The sequence below is a fragment of the Colossoma macropomum genome, unplaced genomic scaffold, assembly GCF_904425465.1.
Source record: "Colossoma macropomum unplaced genomic scaffold, Colossoma_macropomum, whole genome shotgun sequence".
NCBI lineage: Eukaryota > Metazoa > Chordata > Actinopteri > Characiformes > Serrasalmidae > Colossoma > Colossoma macropomum.
In genome coordinates, this window is record NW_023494800.1 from 37,163,398 (window position 1) to 37,186,406 (window position 23,009).

Consider the following 23,009-nt stretch of genomic DNA (forward strand, 5'->3'; position numbering starts at 1 on the left):
TTATTATTTCAGATTTCCCACTATTTTCCATCATCAACATTCCATATAAACTCAGAAGACTCGTGTAGGTTCACTGGTGGTTCTGGATAGTAAATAAAATGTCTATATCTGTGTTGTAGTCATGGCGACCCCTGGTTCCTATCACCACCACTGTAAAGACATCTGAACCATTTCACACCAAACCACTCTGAATCCCTCTGATTACATCTCACACATTCAATTATGGAGGAATTTTGAAAAATCGGTGGAATTGCCCTTAAATTATTGAAATAAACCAGACGTGCTAAATTAGCCGTTCTGGGTTATTTTGATGTGACGTGACTGATTTGACAGGCCAGTAGAATTTTAATAAAAGCCGTATTGAAATTCCACGCACTACATAAAGCTGATTGGTGACGCCCCTCGCGCCGTCAGCCAATCACAGGTGTCCATTTCGCATCTTCCGCTGCACCGTTAACAGTGACGCGGAGGAGCAGGCCGTTAGGCGCGGCAGCACGGTTACCATAGAGATCCGCATATCCGCTCTCCGTTGTTTTGCCTGATCTGTAACCAGTAGTTTCACTGAATAAACCAGCAGAATGTGGATCCGGATTGATACCAGATCAGGCAAAATCGAGGCGCGCGTATCGGAAAGGCAGGAGCGCTGATCTGGAGTCAGCTTCTGTCACTGTGGTCGCAATAAACAGGGAGGAGTCTGATCTGAGATCAGCCCTCGGTTCTCATCAATCTTTTCCCACCCATATTCCGACAAACCCCGCCCCTCCGGCGTTACGATTGGCCAGTTGTGCGCATGACGCTGAGAGCCCCGCTTTCCCGTCCGTATTCGTCAGTTGATCTCTATGGTAACCGGGTAGACGTGGCTAACGGCTTCTGTCTGTAAGCGCTCTCCACCCGTATTCCGGTAAGCAACGCACCTCCTGCGATGCGACTGGCTAGTATCAGCCAACCGTAACGCCTAGGGGGCGGGGCTTGTCAGAATGCACGTTTGGAGGGGGAAAAGTGCTTTCTGATATGACGGGGAGGTCTGTCCGGTTGCCATAGAGACCAGATAGCAGAACCCTTACCAGCATACGAGCTGAAGTTTGTTAGGCTCTATTCCTGTCTTTTTAAGGCAGACCCTGAGGTGACGTGATTATTTTTAATAAGGAGTGGCCACAAATCAATGTATTGGAGCACAAATTACGAGAAATGGTCTTGATATAGTAAATTGTGGCCTTATTATAGTCATTCGTGGCCTTGATAAAGTAAATTGTGGCCTCAAAATAGTAACTCATCTCCTTAATATAGTAATGTGATGTCTTGATATAGTAAATAGTGGCCTCAAAATATTAATTTGTGGCCTTAATATAGTAAATAGTGTCAATACATTAATTTGTGGCCTCAATATAGTATACTTTGGTCTCACTATAGTAATTTGTGGCCTCAATACAGTAATTTGTGGCCTCGAAAATATTAACTCGTGGCCTCAATGTAATAATTTATCGCCTCAAAATAGTAACTTGTGGCCTCAGTATAGCAATTTTTGGCCTCATCATAGTAATGTGTGGCCTTGATATAGCAAATAGTGGCATCAAAGTATTAATTTCTGGTTTCAATATAGTAGATTGTGGCCTGAATATAGTAATTTGTGGCCTCAAAATAATAACTTGTGGCCTTAATATAATAATTTGTGGCCTCTATATAGTAAATTGTGTACTCAGTTTAGCAAATTGTGGCCGTTATTTATCAGAATAGGAGCTGATGTTTATCAGTCTCTGTTCTCTTTTTTCTGGTCTAAAATGAACACTAAAGCTCTAAATCGAGAGGTGTGAGTGACAGTAAAGCAGTTCAGGAGTTTAACCAACACAACAGATGAAATTCACCCCTTACTGCATGAATTATGAAACCATTTCATGATTTTTCTTATTGAAAATGATGTGATACACCACAAATCTAAAACTACAATAAACAGCATAGCAGCCATTAATTATGTGTTTTTAGTGTCTTTAGAAAACAGAAAAAGGTATGAAAAGAATTATATTGATATTTATATTGATCGAAGGCAGTATTCAGTCTCTTCCACTGTACGTACTGTAGTCTGCATTTCCATTGTTGCCATATGGCAACAATTATATTTTATCATTGCGTGTAAAACCCATCAAGTCTAATCTGGGTTTATTAATGCAGAAGGAATTTTAACTTCCTGTAAACTGTGTTTTGTTCATGTTTTGAAGCTGTTGTGTGTAAATATTGAGTTATACACACTTTAAGAGCTTCAGATGACACATTTCACCACGTGTGGAAAAAAAAGAAATACCAGACTGAAACAGGAGGGCATACGATCAGAAAACGAGTGTATTTCACATACAAAAGCATATTATACATAAAATATACAACACATAAAGCCTTCAGTTTTACAAAATAATTGACAAAAAGACTTTTATACATATCTAAGTACATATATATAAATAAAGTAACTTGAGAAGAAATAAAGCACAAATACAAAAAGTACAGGATAAATGCAATATAAAAACAACACAAAAGTATATATACATATAAAATATACGGTAAAAGTTCTTTTTTCTTTTTATTTATTAAATATTCATAAAAATTACAACACATCACTACAGCACTAAATGAGTAGATTAACAGCAGCAAAATAATCTAAAATAGTACAGAAATACAGTAAAAATGAATGAATAAATCAAATAAATTAATAAATAAGAGAAATAAATAATAATAAATGTGTTATTATGAATGATCAACGTGTTATTATTATCAGCATGTGTGAGAGCCGTGCTGGAATGTATGAAAAAAAGAAAAAAGTAACATCAATGGGAGGCCGGCTTGAGTTTCTACTACCAGCCAATCGTAGCGCAGGAGGGGCGTGGCTTGACGGAAAACGGGTGGGGAAAAACACCACCACCAGCCTCTGTTAGTCTCTGATCGCGCTCGGTGCTGGATGGAGCTGCCGGACTGCACTGTCCGCTGCCTGGGCTGAGCTGGACGGGTTTCTAACCGGATTTAAGAGCGTGTAGGAGTGAGACGAGCAGCCGGGGGGAGATGGACCTGCTCGGCTTGGGGGCTGTGAAGCAGCTCGCGGAGGGCCTGGCCGGCCTGCCCATGTTTCCTTACTTCGACACGGCGCACTACATCGTGTCTGTGATGGCTTTACGGGAGCAGCCAGGTGAGCACAGCACAGCCCAGACACACCTGGAGGAACAGCAGCACTTCACTGCCACACAACATCTGGATTCCACAGTAAACAATAAGGCAGAGAGTGTGGAAAACAGGAAGGCATTAAACACCGTATACGTGGCTTATAATACACTTTAAAAAGTTCTTCAAGGGTTCCTTAGTAAAGAAAAAGGTTCTATATAGAACCACGAACGCTCACTTTGCATGATTACATCATTCTTCAGACTGATTAATATGAGTTGGAGAATGTGTTGTATATGGTTCTATATAGCACCAAAAGAGTTCTGCTAGTGTTTCGATGTCAAGCCTGTAACGATAGCAGAACACTTTTTGGTGCTACATAGAACCTTTTCAGAAATAATCTACATAGAACCATCTACAGCACGTTCTCCATCAATCTGAAGAACACTTTCACAATGCAAAGAACCCGTTAATCATGCAAAGGGTTCTTTAAATGTTTACGGTTCTACATAGAACCCTTTTCTTTACTAAGGAACTCTTGAAGAACCATAATTTTTCCGTATGTATTGTAACAAGCCTGACATCGTAACAACAGAAGAACCCTTTTCAAAAATGTTTCTATATAGAACCATCTACAGCACATTCTCCATCAAACAGGAGAACACTTTCACAATGCAAAGAACCCTTTAATCATGCATAGGGTTCTTTGAGTGTTCATGGTTCTACATAGAACCATTTTCTTTGCTAAAGAACCCTTGAAGAACCATCATTTTAGGTGTGCATGATACACACTTAAAAAGTTCAAGGGTTCTTTAGTAAAGCCAGCGGTTCTTTATTAGGATCATAAGTATTATATAGAACCGTTTGGTTCTTTGCAGGGTGAAATAGTTCTTCAGATTTATGGAGAATGTGTTGTATTTGGTTCTATAGCGCCAAAAAGGGTTCTGCTATTGTTACAAACTTGGCATTGTAGACCTATATACAACACATTCTCCATCAGTCTGAAGAACAATTTCACCATGCAAAAAACCAAATGGTTCTATATTGGTCCTGAATAGAACCATTGTCTTTACTGAAGAACCCTTGATGAACCATATTTTTAAGTGTGCACCATACTAAAACAGATGTGGAGATACTGTAATAGTGACTTCTGTCTGAGTTGGAAGTGCAAATATAGCACAGTGATGTAACATCAGTTGTGCAAACAGTGCAACAGTGCACTTTTAACCTGCCAGTGCACCAATCAGCCATGACATTGACCACCTCTTGTTTCTGCACTCATTATCCATTTTATCAGCTCCACTGGCCGCATAGTCTCACTCTGTAGTTCTACAGTTACAGACTGTAGTCCATCTGTTTCTCTGATACTTTGTTACCCTGTTCTTCAGTGGTCAGGACCCCCATGGACCCTCACAGAGCAGGTACTATTTGGGTGGTGGATCATTCTCAGCACTGCAGTAACACTGACGTGGTGGTGGTGTGTAAGTGAGTGTTGCGCTGGTACGAGTTAATCAGACACAGCAGTGCTGCTGGAGTTTTTAAACACTGTGTCCACTCACTGTCCACTCTATTAGACTCTCCTACCTTGTCGGTCCACCTTGTAGATGTAAAGTCAGAGACGATAGCTCATCTGCTGCTGCACAGTTTGTGTTGGTCATCCTCTGGTCCTTCATCAGTGGTCACAGGACGCTGCCCACAGGACGCTGTTGGCTGGATATTTTTGGTTGGTGGACTATTCTCAGTCCAGCAGCGACACTGAGGTGTTTAAAAACTCCAGCAGCACTGCTGTGTCTGATCCACTCAGACCAGCGCAACACACACTAACACACCACCACCACGTCAGTGTTACTGCAGTGCTGAGAATGATCCACCACCCAAATAGTACCTGCTCTGTGAGGGTCCATGGGGGTCCTAACCACTGAAGAACAGGGTAAAAGGGGGCTAACAAAGTATCAGAGAAACAGATGGACTACAGTCTGTAACTGTAGAACTACAGAGTGAAACTGGTCAGTGGAGCTGCTGTTCAGAGTTGGGTGGCATCCAACTCTGCTCACACCTCGCTTTGTATCTTCAGCACTGAATTTCACACCAAAAGACCCAAAAGATAAGACTTCGGTTCCTGTGCTGGTAGATGCTGGATGTCCTACAGCAGTTCTACAGGGGAACTCAGCACTCCAGGAGTTTGTCCTCCTCAACTTCTGGGAGCTTTTACTTTTACTTCTACTTACTTTACTGAGCTCATAAGAAGTAGTTCAGTAGATGCAGATGGTGCAGACCACTTCAGTTTATTTACGTGTGTTCTTCACAGCACATCGAGTGCTAGCAGGATTCCAGCGTGTCAGACTGGTTTCAAGGTCTTCCGGGTTTAACGTGTGCAAGCCCATAATAACCTGCCTCAGGAAATTATGCAAGAAACCCTAATCCTTTAGAATGGAGATTACTCACTGCCTGGTCTGCGCACAATACTGCACCTAATACCAGCTGCAGTGTAGAGCTGATTCTGTGTTATCAGTTCTGAAACAATTAAACAGGCTGTTTTTGTTACTGTGCCTTTAAGACTGATATATGTCAATGAGCTCTGTTCTGATTGGCTGCCATGTACTGTAAAAATGGACAGTATGGCCAAAAATGTATGTAATTCGACAGTCTCTGTATATTTTTTTCAAATAAAACATTTTAGATGCCTATTTTTGTAGGTTAACAGTTATTATTCTGGGATGCCCCTTCATTTTTTTATGAGAACCATAAGTATATATGGATATAAGTCAGTATTGCTTTCTAACATTAGCCCTGCAGACCCAGCAAACAGTGCTAAATGTTGTTCCACCCTGCCGTACCTGTCAAACCAGTTCTTAGAGGGTGCACACCTTTCCAGATGCTGTGTGCATGTTCTGACATCACATGACGGATCATGTGCTGTCCGGCAGAGCTGCACAGCCTTTGCAATACTAATGTCACAGATGGATGCAATATGTAAATGAGCCCTGGGCTGAGCCTTAGATGCTCCAGATGGGGTGTTTTGATGAATTAAGGCAACAATTGTCCATATTTTTATGAAGGTCAGTGACAGTGTCACAATATTGATTCAGCAATGTGTTTTTAGTATTGTGTAAGGCTTATAATGGCAATATACAGTGATAATCACTGTCATTTGGTCCGTATAGTATTGAATGATCTTCATGTTTTGGGTCTGTGCATTGTAAGGCCTTTATCTGTCCACTGACCAAAGCTGGAGCTTATCAGACATCAGGAGGAGAGAGAAACAGTATGTGCTTGGCAGGACAAAGAGAGTTCAGCTTTATCCACTTTTCACAGTAGCCACAAAATGCAGTTTACCCCTGTTTTGAACAAGGTCCCTCAGTTTTCCGCTGTGCATTTTTTCTTCAATAACTTCTACAGAATTGAAGGAATATATTTCAGTGGAAATGTGTTTACAAACAAGATTTCTGTCTTCATATGTAAGCCAAGTGTTTTTATTGTGATTAAATGCTATTTATGTGGCAGGTATGCATTGTTATTTGATATCGCTGCTGTCGGAACAAAACCTCGTATCTCCAAAATGGTAACTTTACAGGAGAAGGAAAAAACATGCTTTACTTTCAATGTAAGTCAATGGAACCAGACTTTTTTCCAAGTCATTTTGGACTGTTTCTTTTGGCCCATGCGTCATGCAATTTACACACAAAGGGCAACAGGCATTTTCAAATTATGTCAAAAACTGAAAAATGAGGTTTTGTCCCGACAGCAGCAATATATATATAGAAAGCTGCATTTTTGCTGCCCATTTAATCTTGCCCATCTTTCTGGAGAGGTGTAAATAGTTTTTCACAGCAGGGGGATGTCACTCTCCCATTTACACCACTCGTTGCTCACTAGCAGCTCAACACAGTCAGGTTTTACACACAAAGAGCCAACAGTGTCCTAGTTAATCTGATATGGAGTTAGGTGGTACAATGGTAATAATCATGATAGCGGCGCACAGAGCTACACACACCACAGAACACGTTTGATTTCAGTTTTCTGTGACTCCAACACCAGCCACTCGACTCTCAGCGCTCTCTGATATCCTCTAAATGGGCGTCATTTTATCTTCAGTTTGCTGGAAATAAGGCTGTGCTGTGCTGTGTGGCACGTTTGGCCTGCTAACTAAGCTATTATTAGCTTAGCCGAAATGCTACAGCTCCGGCGACTCGACCTCACTCCCTCAGATTTATCATCTAAACCTGTGTTAAACTTCAGTTCGTCAGAATAGAACATGTTCTTTAAAGAGCAGAGCTGTTATCATGCTAGCTAAGCTAACGCTAACCAGCTACTCTCTCCTAGTTAGCAGCACTGTTTAACATTCAGCAGTTGTTAGACAGATGGTTTGATGTTTATTGAATGGAGCTTTGAAAATTATGCAGTGTATTCAGTTATTTGTTTTTTTTCCTATTTTGAAAGAATGTTACAAATACTTTAACGTCACTTATGACATGCCCCCAAAACGGGTTAAACCTCACAAGTCCAGGGTTATTGGTGGAATTTTGCTATACTATTTAATTGCAGTAGCATAATAATGCTACGACCATGTAAGAACTGAGAAATGTCCGACTTCCGAGTAGGAAAAATCCGATCAACTCGTAATTTCCATGTTGCAATTTTGTGACATCACTTCAACTTGGTGGCGGCCATAAAACAAGAAATGTTAGCATGCTTTAAGATTGTAATGCAGACTTTTGAGTGTCTGTATGTTATTTGTGTATGACATTGCTAAATACAGGGGGATTCTTGGATAAGCCATTCTGTACAAGGTTTTCCCTCAGTCTGAGTGTTTTCATGTCATTCTTGGTGCCGTTCTTGGGTCTCGTTTAAAATAAATGAAAGCAACTATTTAACTCCAGTCTAAAAGCTTTTTAAGAGCTTTTTACTTCCCGACAGCAGCCAAGCAAGCACCAGCTTTGTCCATGTTTTTTCTGAACACTTTGAGGTGGGGAGTAGTTTGCAGTTGTCATGAATGTGGCTGAGCCATAAATACAAATATAAAATTACAGTGTCACTCAGACTTGGTTAGTGCTGCGTTAATGAGTTAGCTCAGCTGTAACACGGTAGAACCGCCAGGTACACATCAGTGATCCTATCAGAGAACGAGCCAGCAATCAGCCAATTATTAAACTTCTCTCTGTTTAACTGTTCCTGAAAATCTGTGTCATGCAGTGTCAGAAATCACAGCTAGCACTTGTGTAGCAGGTATATGATGTGTACTCACCACTGAGGAGCATTATTTACTATATATGCCATACATGCAGGTATATGATGTATACTCACCATTGAGGAGCATTATTTACTATATATGCCATACATGCAGGTATATGATGTATACTCACCATTGAGGAGCATTATTTACTATATATGCCATACATGCAGGTATATGATGTATACTCACCTTTGAGGAGCATTAATTACTCTATACGCCATACATGCAGGTATATGATGTATACTCACCTTTGAGGAGCATTAATTACTCTATACGCCATACATGCAGGTATATGATGTATACTCACCTTTGAGGAGTATTATTTACTATATACGCCATACATGCAGGTATATGATGTATACTCACCTTTGAGGAGCATTATTTACTATATACGCCATACATGCAGGTATATGATGTATACTCACCTTTGAGGAGTATTATTTACTATATACGCCATACATGCAGGTATATGATGTATACTCTTGTGGAGTATTATTTACTGTATGTGCTATATATGCAAGTATATGATGTATACTCACTGTTGAGGAGTATTATTTACTATATACGCCATACCTGCAGGTATATGATGTATACTCTTGTGGAGTATTATTTACTGTATATGCTATATATGCAGGTATATGATGTATACTGACCTCTGAGGAGTATTATTTACTGTATACACTATACATGCAGGTATATGATGTATACTCACCTCTGAGGAGTATTATTTACTGTATACACTATACATGCAGGTATATGATGTATACTCACCATTGAGGCAAGTTTGAGACAAGTATGTGATGATCTAGGCACTATGCTAGTTAGCACCGTGCTAATTGATGGGTTATAAGTCCCATTACTTGTCAGCTACATTAGCCTTCTAGCTCCAGTTTCAAAACCAAAGAAGCAACCTACAGACACCAAACATGTTATGACCAATCAACTACCTTCTCGCCAAACTATTGCTTTAATAGCCTGAAGAGCGCTTCGCCTCCCGGTAAAGCAGCTGTTACCCAGCCAAACTCTGAAAAACCTGTCCTGCTGCACTGTTTGCTTTAAACCTGCCTAATATATCATCATAAACATAACAGCTCTCCTCTGTACGGTCCAAAATCCTCATGGCGACAAGATTTAACACAACAGTTCCCCACTACTCCGCTCGCCATTTAGTATAAACATCGCTTATACTGTTTATGAACGTGGCAAGCGGGATATTTTTAGTAATAATTATGCGCATCTCCCCGCAGTTGTTGTGGTTGACTTAGAGTTATGGAGCCGGGCTAATTATAATGCAGTACAGCAGCAGTGATTATGAAAAGTGTTTGTTTGACATTCAGAATGCCTGATAATGTGAGTTTATTTTTGTCAGGGCGTGCTTTGCATTTTAACACGTAAACACTACTACAGGAGGGGTAGAATGTGCTTCAGTTTTATATGAATTATTTCTGACTGGTAGCTCAGGTGGTGAAATCGTGTGGAGAGTGCAGATTAAATTATTTACATCTAAATTTTACATCCATACCCCCTTTGTGCTTGTAAGTAGAAGAGGAGATGTTTTGTTCTGTTTTGTGTGTTTGTCACTTTCTGACATGAAACAAACTGAAAAAGTCAGAAGTGCAGACTCAAATCATTAAACAAAAAACAAGTACTGTGTCTAAATCAAATGTGTTAGAATTGGTTATATAAATATGTCATAAATTGTTATATTATGTAATTACATTGAAAAGTGTAAAGCAAACTGACAGTAACAATTCCACTTACGGTCTGCGTAGCCCGAAAAGAACAAGAAGCATATCAAACATATCAGGGTCAGTAAACAACATGCTACGCTGTTATGTCTTATGCTAATTAATATTATGCCAAAACTTACAGTGAGGATAAAATATAAGCTGTAGGGCTGGGCAACATGACAATATTGTATCATTATTGTGATACTGTCACAATATGCTTTTCTGAACATATCGTGGATATTATACTTAAAAACTTAAAGAGCACTTTGTTTAATTACAAAGTGAGCATAATTAGGCCTGTTTAATTATAAAACATTGTTTTACAATTAAACAGTAAAAAATATTGTAGCTGTAGAATTATTATTATTATTATTGTTATTACAAACACATTTCCAAAAAAGTTGGGACACTGTGCAAAATGTAAATAAAAACAAAATGCAATGATGTGCAAATCATGTAAACCCTATATTTCATTGAAAATACTACAAAGACAACATATCAAATGTTGAAAAATTTTTTTTTGTTTTATTGTTTTTTGAAAAACATATGTGCAGTTTGAATTTGTTGCCAACAACACATTCCAAAAAAGTTGGGACGGGGGCCTGTTTACCACTGTGTTTCATCACCTCTTCTTTTAACAACAATCTGTAAGCGTTTGGGAACTGAGGAGACACTGCTGTAGTTTAGAAAGTGAAATGCCCCCTATACCATCATGAATACTGGCTTTTGAACTGTGCACTGATAACAAGCTGAGTGGTCTTTATCCCGGAGGACACAGTGTCCATGATTTCCAAAAAGAACTTCTAATGTTGATTCATCGGTCCACAGGACACTTTTCCACTTCCTCTCAGTCCATTTTATATGAGCTAAGGCCCAGAGAAGGTGGCAGCGTTTCTGGATCCTGTTTATATTTGGTTTCTTCTTTGTGTTTTAGAGTTTTAACTTGCATTTGTGGATGCAGTGATGAACTGTTTTCATAGACAGTGGTTTTCAGAAGTGTTTCTGAGCCCATGCAGTGATTTCCACTGCAGAATCATGTCTGTTTTTATTGCAGCATATACCAGTTTTCAGCCTTGTCCCTTACATACAGAGATTTCTCCAGATTCTCTGAATCTTTTAATGATATTATGTACCGTAGGCGATGAAAAGCAGAAGTTCTTTGCTGTTTTATGTTGAGAAACATTATCGTTGAATTGTTGCACTATTTGATCGTGCAGTCTTTCACAGAGTGGTGAACCCCTCCTCATCTTTACTTCTCTCTGAGGTGTTCTTTAATACCCAATCATGTTACTGACCTGATGCCAATAAACCACCAGGTGTTTTTTTAGCATTACACAACTTTACCAGCCTTTTGTTTCCCCCGTCCCAACTTTTTCGGAACATGTTGTTGGCATCAAATTCATAATGGGCAAATATTTTTCAAAAAGCAATATTATTTTCAATTAAATATAGGATTTAAATGATTTTATATTTACATTTTGCACAGTATCCCAACTTTTTTGGAAATGGGGTTATATAATTATTGGTGGCACTAGGGGTTCTATTTTATCTGTTCCAACTTCTTAAAACTCATGACAATAATGATGCATGCGTATTGTGAAAATATCTTGAAGTATCATGATAATATTTTTGCCATATCACACACCCCTAATAGACTAATGCTTTGTAAACCTTTATAGTTTTCATAATATGCATCCATTGTCCACTCCAGCTAGCTAGTTAGCCACGTGAACTAGCAAGTTGGCTCGCTTAGACTCACTAGCAAACTAGCTGTCTTAGCAAGTAACCTTCAAGCTTCTCAGAATTTAAATCCAAGTGAACATTTTCCCTCCAGATCTTCACTGTTCACAGTTATATATAAAACCAAGAGTTCACATTGTAATGTAAAACTGTCCTGGACTCAAAGATCCTATAATAAATCTGATCTATGGCAATACATGGATTTCAAATATATGACATATATTAGTATATATGGGTATCCCTTATATCCAGCTTAGTCACATATGGACATATATGAGACATGTATGACCACTTATTTGAAATTGGTTATTTTCAAATATGGGACATATATTTTAATCATATATATTATTATATCGCTGCTGTCGGAACAAAACCTTGTATCAAAATAGTAACTTTACAGGAGAAGGAAATAATGTACTTACTTTTAATGTAAGTCAATGGAACCAGACTTTTTTCCATGTAATTTTGGGCTGTTTCATTTGGTTCATTCTACATGAATTTTACACACAGTAGAAAGGGCAACAGGCATTTTCAAATCATGTCAAAAACTGAAAAACGACAAAAATGGAAAGGTTTTGTTCCAACAGCAGTGATATATATATAGCAGTATAATAGAAAACATTAATGTATCAATATGGATGCTATATATTATTCGTATTATTATTCGTACTCTATATATACTAGCTTCATGTTATGGCTGCTGTATTCCATGTAGTTTTTTGCTTTTTCTGTGTTTATTTATACTTATGTACTATATATACTATGTATATATATATGTGTGTGAAAATTTTTAAATATATGCCTGACCCTTTATGATATATGTGCATTTTCTGTGTGCATTCATCTGTATGATATATGTCCATATATCAGATTTCCGTATGTGTTGATACATTGGAGAAAGTTTAATGTTTGACAAAGACAAGTCTACCATTGCCTGATTGGCTAAACACAGTCTGGCAACCTGACTCTTCTGCAAAAAGTAGAAATGTGCTCAAATTACTGGCCATTAACCATCATGCCCCTTATGAATCTGGTGCAGCCAGGTTGGAAGTGGACACAGTGATGGTAACTCTGGACTTCTAAGGGTTAAATAAACAGTAATTGCGCTGTGTAACGAGGGCCAATTCATGCCAAATTGAATTAGAATAGCAAAATTCTTCAACTATATTCATAATAACAACTTAACTCACTCTACCAACTCCACTATAGCCCCTGACCCTGCTGGAAAAAGCAGCACAGCCAGGTCTAGAGCTAGTCTGTTGCTGGTTTAGCTGGTCACCCAGCCTGGTCATGCTGGTTGACCAGCATACCAGCATCCAAAACACTACGTTTGCTGGTTTTGCTGGTGACCAGCCATGCTGGTCTGTGCTGGTTTTTCTAGCAGGGCAGATAAGGAGAAACAGGTGGGTTCTCTATTGCGTTGTTCTGACCTTCTCCGTAACAATCTCCTATTGTAGTGGCTCAGTGCGCTATGGCATGTTCCTCGTCTATTTTTAGAGCGGTTTAAAGCTTGTGGCTCTGCTGGCATCCCATTCCTCCTCACCTCTACTATCCCTCTCCTCCTCCACATCTCTGAAGTTTGCTGCTTTAACTTTGTACTGAACCTCTGAGGCTAATGGAGCTAACAAGTAAGGGAAGCCTCTTGGCAAACCCGTTAGCACGGTGCTAACAGTGTACCTACATCACTACATGTTCGCCTCAAACCCTGTTCATCTCAAATATGCTTGTTTACGTGATTTCTAGCACTGTATGATACACTGTTCTCTATACAAACGAGCATACGCACGTTAGCATAGCTAACTGCCCAGACAGCAGGAGGATACAGGGCCACTGAAGCACTCATTCCAGCACTCTTTTACTTATTTTTCCTTCATTTCTTTCCTTCGTTGTCCTTTGTAAATTATTTTAGTAAATAATTTTAACAGTAATATCGTAAACAAAGGCGGTTGTACAGCTGTGACCAATCTAGCACAGTGTCAGAAACAGCATTTCAAAAAATCATTTACTGTTTGCAATAATATTCAAAATTAGTTCGACTTTGTATGCAGGACAGTAATCTGGGTGGTCTGAGGGTGGACCAGCAGCGGCAAACAGTCAGCAGGGGTCACGTTATCAAGCCAACAGACAGATATATGCTCGCTATCTGGGTGTAGCAGCCAACTCAGCCTGAATTCTGTCTATAATGTAGCCCATGTTTGTAGATAACAGTGTCACACGATGTGAGAAACCACATAAGCAAGTCTGTTGGAGATTATTTAAAAAAAACTTGTCAGGTTTGAGGATAATGTGTGAGGATTTAGGCATGTAGGCAAGTGTTTTGCTAATAAGCTTCCTTTACTTACAGATAGCTCCAGCGCTAAAGCTAAAGAAGCAGACTTCAGACACCAAACATGTCTAGGCTGGTGGACTATACTGTAAGAAAGAGTGGAAATGGGGGGAATTAGATTTTTCACCACTTTAAATTACCTCATGAATTTCCTTTTAGCATAGTTTCCCAGATAGCAGCATATATCGGTCCACTGGCTTGATAAGGTCGGCATCCCACTGACTGTTTGCCACTGCTGGTCCCCCCTCGGACCACCCGGATTACTGTCCTGCATACAAGCTCTAAATAGTTTTTAATCTCCGCAAACAGATTTTAAATGCACAGAGACTTTTATTTTAGAAAATAAAAGTCTACAAATTTTACAAACAACTGAGAGAAAAAAATAATGATGACTAGACCTGATATAAATGATCTTGTAGAAAATGTTGCTTTAATCTGTGCTAGATTAAAATTATGTACTAAACTACTTTACAAAGTAGGATGGAAAAATCAGTAAACTGGACTGTGAGTGGAAATTGAGTGAGGATAATTGGAATTGTGTCTAATACTCTGCTTAAACACCGGTGGACCGCCTGGAAAGCGCTGAGCAAAACACCACTGGACCACCAGCTTTGCCATCAGCGGACCAACAGTGGCCCACTGACCTCTTGCTATCAGGGTTGACTTCTTGAACTGTCGAATATTTGAGTAGCTGCATAAAGTTGACGAAGCTAAGCTGGTTTCATCATCTATTCTGCTACTAAAAAGGTACAGTATGTATTATAGAGCCTAAGTCAACATGCCTTGCTCGTCTCTGTCTTGTGATGGGAAGGAAAGTTCCAGAAGAATGTTCCTTCCTGTTACAATCCAGCGTCCTCCTGGGGAAGTCTGACTATATTTGGCCAAAACTGCAGCTCGTCTGGCTTCTCCGCTAAAACTATACATCCTTAATGGACGTGCACGCAGTTGGTGGTCCTGTCAGACCACTTCAGAGGGGATACATGCTAACTGCTTTGTGCTAATATCGCTACATCATTCTTACAGAAGACCCAAAATAAATGGTGCCTTTATAAAGTAAAATGTGGGTCTTTTCTTCTTCTCTCAGAAAGGCCTGTTAGCTATTAATGAAGCCAACATCCGTCTCCTCTGGGCTTTTTCCTCTGTTCTGTTTGAGCGCTGTGTAAATAATGTAGAAGCGTGGAGAAAAAGGCGTCTCCATACTTGGATAGCAGCTTCACACGGAAGCCGTCCATCTGCTGGTCCAGGATGAGCTCTGATTCCAGAATGTTCCATCAGCTGATCCACAAAACGTGGTTAACGTTTACAGCACTGCGTCAGATTCCCTCTGGCTTCATTTTCAGAGGAGAAAACAGTAGCAGCACTCAGGTAGTATGGATTCATTAACATTGTGAATGCTATCTTATATTTTATATATATATATATATATATATATATATATTATACTGAGTGTATAATCAAATAAAATCTCAGCTCAGAAACCTGCACAGCTTGTCATTGTTCCACTATGCCAATCTAAATCCCAAAAGTGGAGGAAAAAATAGGGTTTGCATCGACGCTTGTTGTTTTCCATCCATTAGGGCCATTGTGACATTTGCCCCCCCCCCCGCCTGACTGAATCAACTCTATGCTAACTTAATTTTGTTCATGATAACTCATTAACTTTATTAATGGTAGCATGATATCTCTATTAATGCAAACCTTATAGGTTTATTCATGATAACTCATGAACTTATTAATGCTAATTCATCAGCTTTATTAATGCTCACTTTACTTTATTCATGATAACTCTATTAATGCTGACTTTATAACTTTATTCTTGGTAACTCATTAACTTTATTAATGCTAACTTATTAACTTTATGAATGCTAACTTAATCGTTTGAATGCTAACTTAGTATGTTTAATGCTAGCTTATTAACTCTATCAAGGCTCACTGAAACATCATCTGATACGGTGCTTACTTATCACCTTTATTAATGCCATCCTCCAAACTTTAATGATGTAACTTAGTCACTTTTCAAATGCTAGATTACTAACTTTATTAATGCTAACTTGTAATCTTTATTAATACCTTCAAACTTCAATAATGTCAACTTTATTTACTTATTGGCTTTATTAATGCCAGCTTATTAACCTTTTCAAGGCTTACTAAAATATCATCTGATACAGTGATATGTTTGACAAATATTGTGATGTTGAATGTTATCGATACCGCCCAGCTCCCCATACTGTCATACTGTGACATTAACTCACATTACTTGTTAGCTATTAGCTTCATAAATGCAGTGTAAAACTAAAGAAGCAAACTTGAGACACTGAACACATCGTGGCTGATTGAATATCTTTGGGGTCTCATTTACCAAACTATCACTTTAAGGTAGTTTAGTAACCATACACGATGTATAAAGTGCTGTTTGGGGTCTTGGCCCACCTTACTGGTGCCTCTGTTCGATTCCCAAAGGTGAGAAATTCCCCAGAGGAGAGTGAATTCTTCTCTATCACTGCTGTACTAAGAAGCCTGGAATGTTTTGCTATTGCAAATACATGGAAATGTTTATGGTCAGCACCAGGCTGTTTGTGTTGTCTGCCCAAAGCATTGGCCTGCTCTCTTTATCTGCTGGTATTTGTCAGACAAATGACCTCCTAACAAAGCCAGGCAGCATGGAAAATTCTAGAAAGGTCTGTTCCTCTCTGCAGTTCGTACTGTTTATATTAGCTAAGCTCATATTGCGTCATGTGTTTCAGTCCTTACAGCAGAACTATCAGACTTAGTATGACTAAAAGGGCTATATTAAAAAATCTCAACAAATCCGTTGGCCAGAGAGCGCCTACGTTTTTAATTCCTTTTTAATTAACATTTTGCTAAGTTGAACTGGCCAATGTGCATTTAAAATATGCCAAAACTGCAACAGAACATAAGCACATGAGCAGAAATATACATCAGTATTTGAACTATTTAAAATTCTACTCATTGTCAAAAAAAATTGTTGCACACAGAATGAAGTGTCGGATTGCAATGCTATTCGGAAGGAAGATAAAGGTTACCAGGAACTGATATGGGCGATATTTATTGAGCTACGCATACAGAAGTTTTAGGCGTCCGGCTGCCATGTTTGCTAACGTAACAAGCCAGACGTCTTGGCATGGAGCTGCAGAGGTTCCTAATGGTGTCCTGTGATAATCCATCCCATGCAGCTTGAATATTCTCACGCAGTTCCTGCAGATTTTGCGGTAGGGGTGGAGTGTTGATAGTGCACACCTTTTCAATCGGGGATGGGTCTGGCGATGCGGCCAGCTCTTGAGACAGCAGCTGTATGCGGACAAGCGCTATCCTGTTGGAATAGTGCACTGGAGCATGTGTTCGGAAAAGGTAGGGCTGCTGGTTGCAGGACCTCATTAACGTAACAACGTGCCATCAAAGTGCATGTAATGAAGACCAAAGTTGATCTGGCATTGTACGAAATTGCACCCCACACCACAACACCAGGCCTTCTGGACATGTCTCCGTGGACTGGACTCCCTCTCCATGGTTCGTGTAGGTCTCCTGGATCCTTTGTGTCGCTGGTGCGTGCCTTCTTCTTGTCCACTGCTGCCAACAGCGTGCTGTGCTAACATCCGCATGACTGCTATGGCGCGCAATACATTGATGAGACCTTCCCGCTTCACAGAGCCTTACGATACGACCCCTCTCAAACTCTTCCAACTGCTCGAATTGCTTTTGAACTCTTCTTTGAGGCAAACCTCGCTTGCAAAGGATGCTACCAGCACAACAGCACGAGTCAGAATGGAAAGCATCCTCAACGGGAGGACCTTATACAGTCAGTCAGGCCCGTCCTTGCTTATGTCACATGCACGGCCGAGCGTGAAACTTGAATCACACGTTGTCAAACCTACCCATGAAGTTTGTATGCTATGTTAACTAGACACTTAGCATCTTTTCTCTTTGTGGTATACCATAGACTGTTATTGGGGGAGGGAAGTGGACTGTTATTGGGGCAGTGCATGCTGGGGATTGTAGTGCAACGAATTGTGAGGCTAATATTAATCAAAAAAATAATTTCATGGACTAGACAGGATTGCACAGACCTTGTGTTTGACACATGGACCTTTCAGCGAAGAAATGTTGCATGTAGCAAAACAAACACAAGAAATCTTTCAAATGTCACTTTTAAAAATGCTGTTAACTTAAAAGATTGTCGAAAATCCGAGACTTGTTTGATGTCTGAAGTTTGCTTTTTAAGTTTTAGCCCTGAAGCTAAAAGGCCAGTGTTGCGAACAAGTAACAGAAGCTTATAAACAATTATGGTGCCAACTGCATAATAGTGGTGGGCGATATGATGAAAATCTAATATCACGATACTTCAAGAAATTTTCACGATACACAATATGTCACAGTTTTTTTTTTATTTCTGCAGACATCAGATCAGGTGGAACATTAAAAAAAAATACTATCAAAATCTTTGAACACAATGATTTTTATTCAATATTTGGCACTAAATCCAGTTAAACAGGACTAATTTTGCTCTCTTTATAATGTAACATGCAGTTGGTCAGTGTCGACAAGCACTGATGATATACACGACCTGTTCAGAAAAGCATACTGTATCGATATATGTTGTCATATTGCCCAGTCCTATGACTAAATCATGACACAGCTGCCTCAAATTGAGCTGTTTAGTAATCACAAATATACAATCTTATGTGGTTTCTGACACTGTATCACATATTATAATCTATGAACATGGACAAAAGTACATTAGCATAGCTAAAAACAGTAGCAGCAGCTTGTTAGCTACATTAGCCTCGTAGCTTCAGTGTAAAACTATGATGCAAAGTTTAGACACCAAACTGCATGTGGAGTAGAAAGGAAGACTGTGTGAATTTGACTTTTTTGTCTTGCTGTCTCTTTAAGGTCAGTGAGTTTGTTGGAAATGGACTGTTTAAACCGCTCTAAGCTGGTCTGTTCTAGTAGACGTTGTGGTTTGTCTTGGGGGCAGTGCAGCGTTAGGCCTCTACACCGCACAACTGGGTGTCTGTGCTTCAGCTGTGAATGCTGTGTGAAAGAAAGAGCAAAAGAAAAGGAGAAAAGAGTGATAGCGGCCCATGCGAGATTCACTGCTTTTAAACAATAGTGGGCCGGATACACACTCGTTTAAGCTCCCTTCCGGGGGTCTTTTTGTTTCTGCACACAGCAGCGGCTTCCCTGACCCAGCAGCTCTTTACGACCCACACCGTCACACATGAGCTGCTCAGGAACAGGAAGTGCGCAGAGGTGTTTACAGCATGCATGGAGACTAATGCAGTGTGTAGTTTAGCTCTCATACATGTGTGTGTGTGTATGTGTGTGTGTGTGTGGGGGGGTGGTTAGTAAAGAAAATGGTCCTTTATAGCACCAAAATTAGTTCTGCTATTGTAATAAGCTTGTATCACAACAATAGAAGAACCATGCTATATAGAACCATCTACAATGCATTCACCATCAATCTGAAGACCCATTTCAAACATGCAAAGGGTTCTTTGAGTGTTCATGTTCTATATAGAATCATTTTCTTTACTAAAGAACCCTTGAAGACCTTTTTAAGTGTGTAGTGTAACCATGGAAATGCCCACATAGTGTGCATATATTGGTCCACGGGCTTGATCAAGTGGCCCCAATGCTGACTTCATGCCCCTATTGGTCCACCCTTGGACCACCCAGATTACTGTCCTGCATATGAGGCCTAACTAATTTTTAAAATCCTCAAACAAGTTTTTAAGCCCAGTTTATAATTCTATAATTCTATATTATAATTCCTTCTATCATCCGGATCAGGACCTGCTGTCCTCTGTAGAAACTACAGTAGATATGTATTAAACTCTGTTCATGAAAGACTTGATAAGCGCATGGTGGTTATTCTTAGTGACGCCGTCATGGTCGACATCAGTCACACTTTAAAGCGATTACAGTGTTTCAGTGCATAATCAGTGTCATCTGGGGAAACGCCTACTATTCATCAGCCTGTGTAAACACAATGAGACAGCACACTCTGCTCATATTTAAATAAATTCCTGTGACTCACAAGAGCATGAGCGTCCAGCTGCACCTCTGGGTGAACACAGCACTGAGTAGTCCTCTGATAGCTAGCTAATGTGGCAGGAAAGGAGCAGGAAGACTCTAAACTCTAAACGTCAGCTGAACAGCTCTGTGTCAGAACCTGCACTGACTGGGCATCAGAAACTTTCAAATCATCCAAAATGTAGGGAGTACGCCCAAAATGTAGTCAGCCAGATTTGCTGATGTGCTGTCCTGCTGTTCAGCACCGTGTTCACTCTCCGGTTCAGTTTTAAACTAAACCTAATTATCAAAGGCAAAAGCATACTGCCGTGGTGGGCATGAAAAATGTTGACTTTATAAATATCCATTTATGTCTTACCTTTGATGAAATAATGTTAAATATTTGCTTTGGCATTTTATAGAAAAAGAGCTTTGCAAGTACTAGATATGCTTTGCTTCTGGCTCTGGATGAGTAAAAACTTATATACTCTACGGGACAGAATGTCACTTTGGAACATCCGAATATTTGAGGCAATGACAGATAGCAACAGTAACTAAGCAATGACTGGAATGGTTGAGGAAAAGAAGGCGGAGCTTGGTGGAGAGTGTAATGATTTGATAGGCCATAATACAATTACAGCACTTACAAAAAACACAAAATTTCATTATGTTAACAAAAAAAATCGGCATAATAAATATTCTTTCCCCATTTGACTGGGTAGGCCTGTGATTAATCTGGGTAGACCTGCCCACCCAAGGGACCATTCATGCTGAAATTTTGACACTGTAATCAGTCAAATGAAAATGAAGAACAAGGTAGTTCTCAGACATTGACATTATGTAGATCCATTCAGATGCTCAGTGTGGATGAATATTTAGCCATTTCCCCCTTTTTCTCAGGCCTCATCTGCTTTGGACTCTTAATGTAAAGTGTGTAGCCTCGGGCTGTGAATGACTGATTACCTTGAGGTCCCATAGTTCATTAACGCTGCTTCTGCTGATGTTTCAGGTCTCTGTAAGTCTTCCAGTAGACAGGTACGTTATTAAACCTTCCCCATCATGTACTCTCACCGCATCCTGCTTTACACCAGGCTCCCGTGAGGAAAGCTTTGTGTGTGTTCTGCTGCATGCTGCACGTGCCGTATCCATTGAGGGTCTGCCTATCCAAGCGTGATGTTCAGCTGTCACCATGGCAACCATATGTTGTTGTCACTGGAGTGCAAACATTTAACTAAGGAGTCTCTGTTTATTTAAACCATTAACATACTGTGTTTTGGCTGACGGTAAAGCTGCATGATGAACCGTCTCACACAGACTCACTTTACCAGAAACCCCTCGCCTGTAGCTCCACCTTGCTGGTGTAGTTTGTGTTAGTACAAGTACAAGGCATGTGTTTCTAATAATGTGGCCAGTTAGTGGAAGCACAAAGTAGGTGTTTCTAATAAAGTGGCCAGTGAGTGGAAGTACAAGGTTGGTGTTTCTAATAAAGTGGTCAGTGAGTGGAAGTACATAGTAGGTGTTTCTAATAAAGTGGCCAGTGAATGTACACTATGTATTGACATGGCTTTGTCATAAGCTGAGGCGTATGTTGGAAGTTGCTTGTCCATAGTGACTGTTGTCTTTTTGTGTTGTGGTCTACTGTATGATATGTAACAAGGATCAGTTGCTAATTTGCTTAATAAAAGATGCAAAATGCAAAAATTGCTGAAGTTCATATCTATTTTTCCACTGTTTGTAGACACATTCATACCAATTCATGCATTTCTACACCCCAAATTGTCATGTATGTGTTTGTGAGTCATATTTATCAGTGATTCAGTCTCATCGCACCATAGAATCTGCTTCATACCTTAATCACCCACCTAGCATTCTGATTTAAATGGTCCATATCATGGAAAGCCCACTTTTTCTCTTTTTATTGATATAAAAGAGTTTCATGTAGTATGTCAACATTGTTAAATGTTTAAAACACTCTTATCCCTCCAATCTGTGAAAACTAAGCTGAAAAACCAGCCTGATTTGAATTTACTGGTCTTGTGATGATCCAGCTCCTTTACACATAACTGCCTATTCAGCCTACATCCGTTTAGCCCCGCCCCTTCAAGCTGAAACTATAAGGAGTGTTTCAGGCTGGACTGCTTTTTGAATAAAGCACAATACAGAGCAGCCAATCAGGACACCATTGACATATACACTATAGGGCCAAAAGTATGTGGACGCTAGACCATCTCACTTATATAAGATAATTGGACATCCAATGCCAAGTCCATAGGCATTAATATGGAGTCGCCCCCCTTTGCGGCTCTAACAGCCTCCACGTGTCTGGGAAACTTTCCAGTTTGTGCCCTTTCAGTCAAAAGAGCATTCGTGAGGTCAGACACTGATGTTGGACGAGAGGGTCTGGCTCACAATCTCCGTTCCAGTTCATCCCAAAGGTGCTCAGTGGTGTTGAGGTCAGGGCTCTGTGAGGGCCACTGGAGTTCCTCCACACCAAACTGGTCACTCCATGTCTTTATGGAGCTGCTTTGTGCTCAGGGGCTCAGTCATGCTGGAACAGGAAAGGTTCTTCCCCAAACTGCTGACACAAAGCTGGATGCAGATAACTGTGTAAAATGTCTTTGTAGCATCAACATCACCCTTCACTGGAACTGAGAGCCCAAACCCTGAACAACAGCCCAGCCCATCATCCCTCCTCCAGGGAGTCGTCCAATGAGTTTTAAAGCAATGGACATGAAATACAGGGGAACCAGTTCCATTAACGGCCATGCATAGCCATGCCATAATACTACCTCCACCATGCTTTAGAGAT

General features: G+C 40.0%; 1 protein-coding gene across 1 annotated transcript in view; it reads left to right on the plus strand.

Annotated features, from left to right (window-relative positions):
* Positions 1 to 2,896: 2,896 nt before the first annotated feature.
* Positions 2,897 to 23,009, plus strand: part of tmem38b (transmembrane protein 38B) — a 47,069-nt gene continuing 26,956 nt past the window's right edge. The window contains exon 1 of the mRNA XM_036587437.1: positions 2,897 to 3,166. Within this exon, the coding sequence (XP_036443330.1) occupies positions 3,043 to 3,166 (124 nt within the window). The 5' untranslated portion in view covers positions 2,897 to 3,042. The remainder of the gene's footprint in view (positions 3,167 to 23,009) is intronic.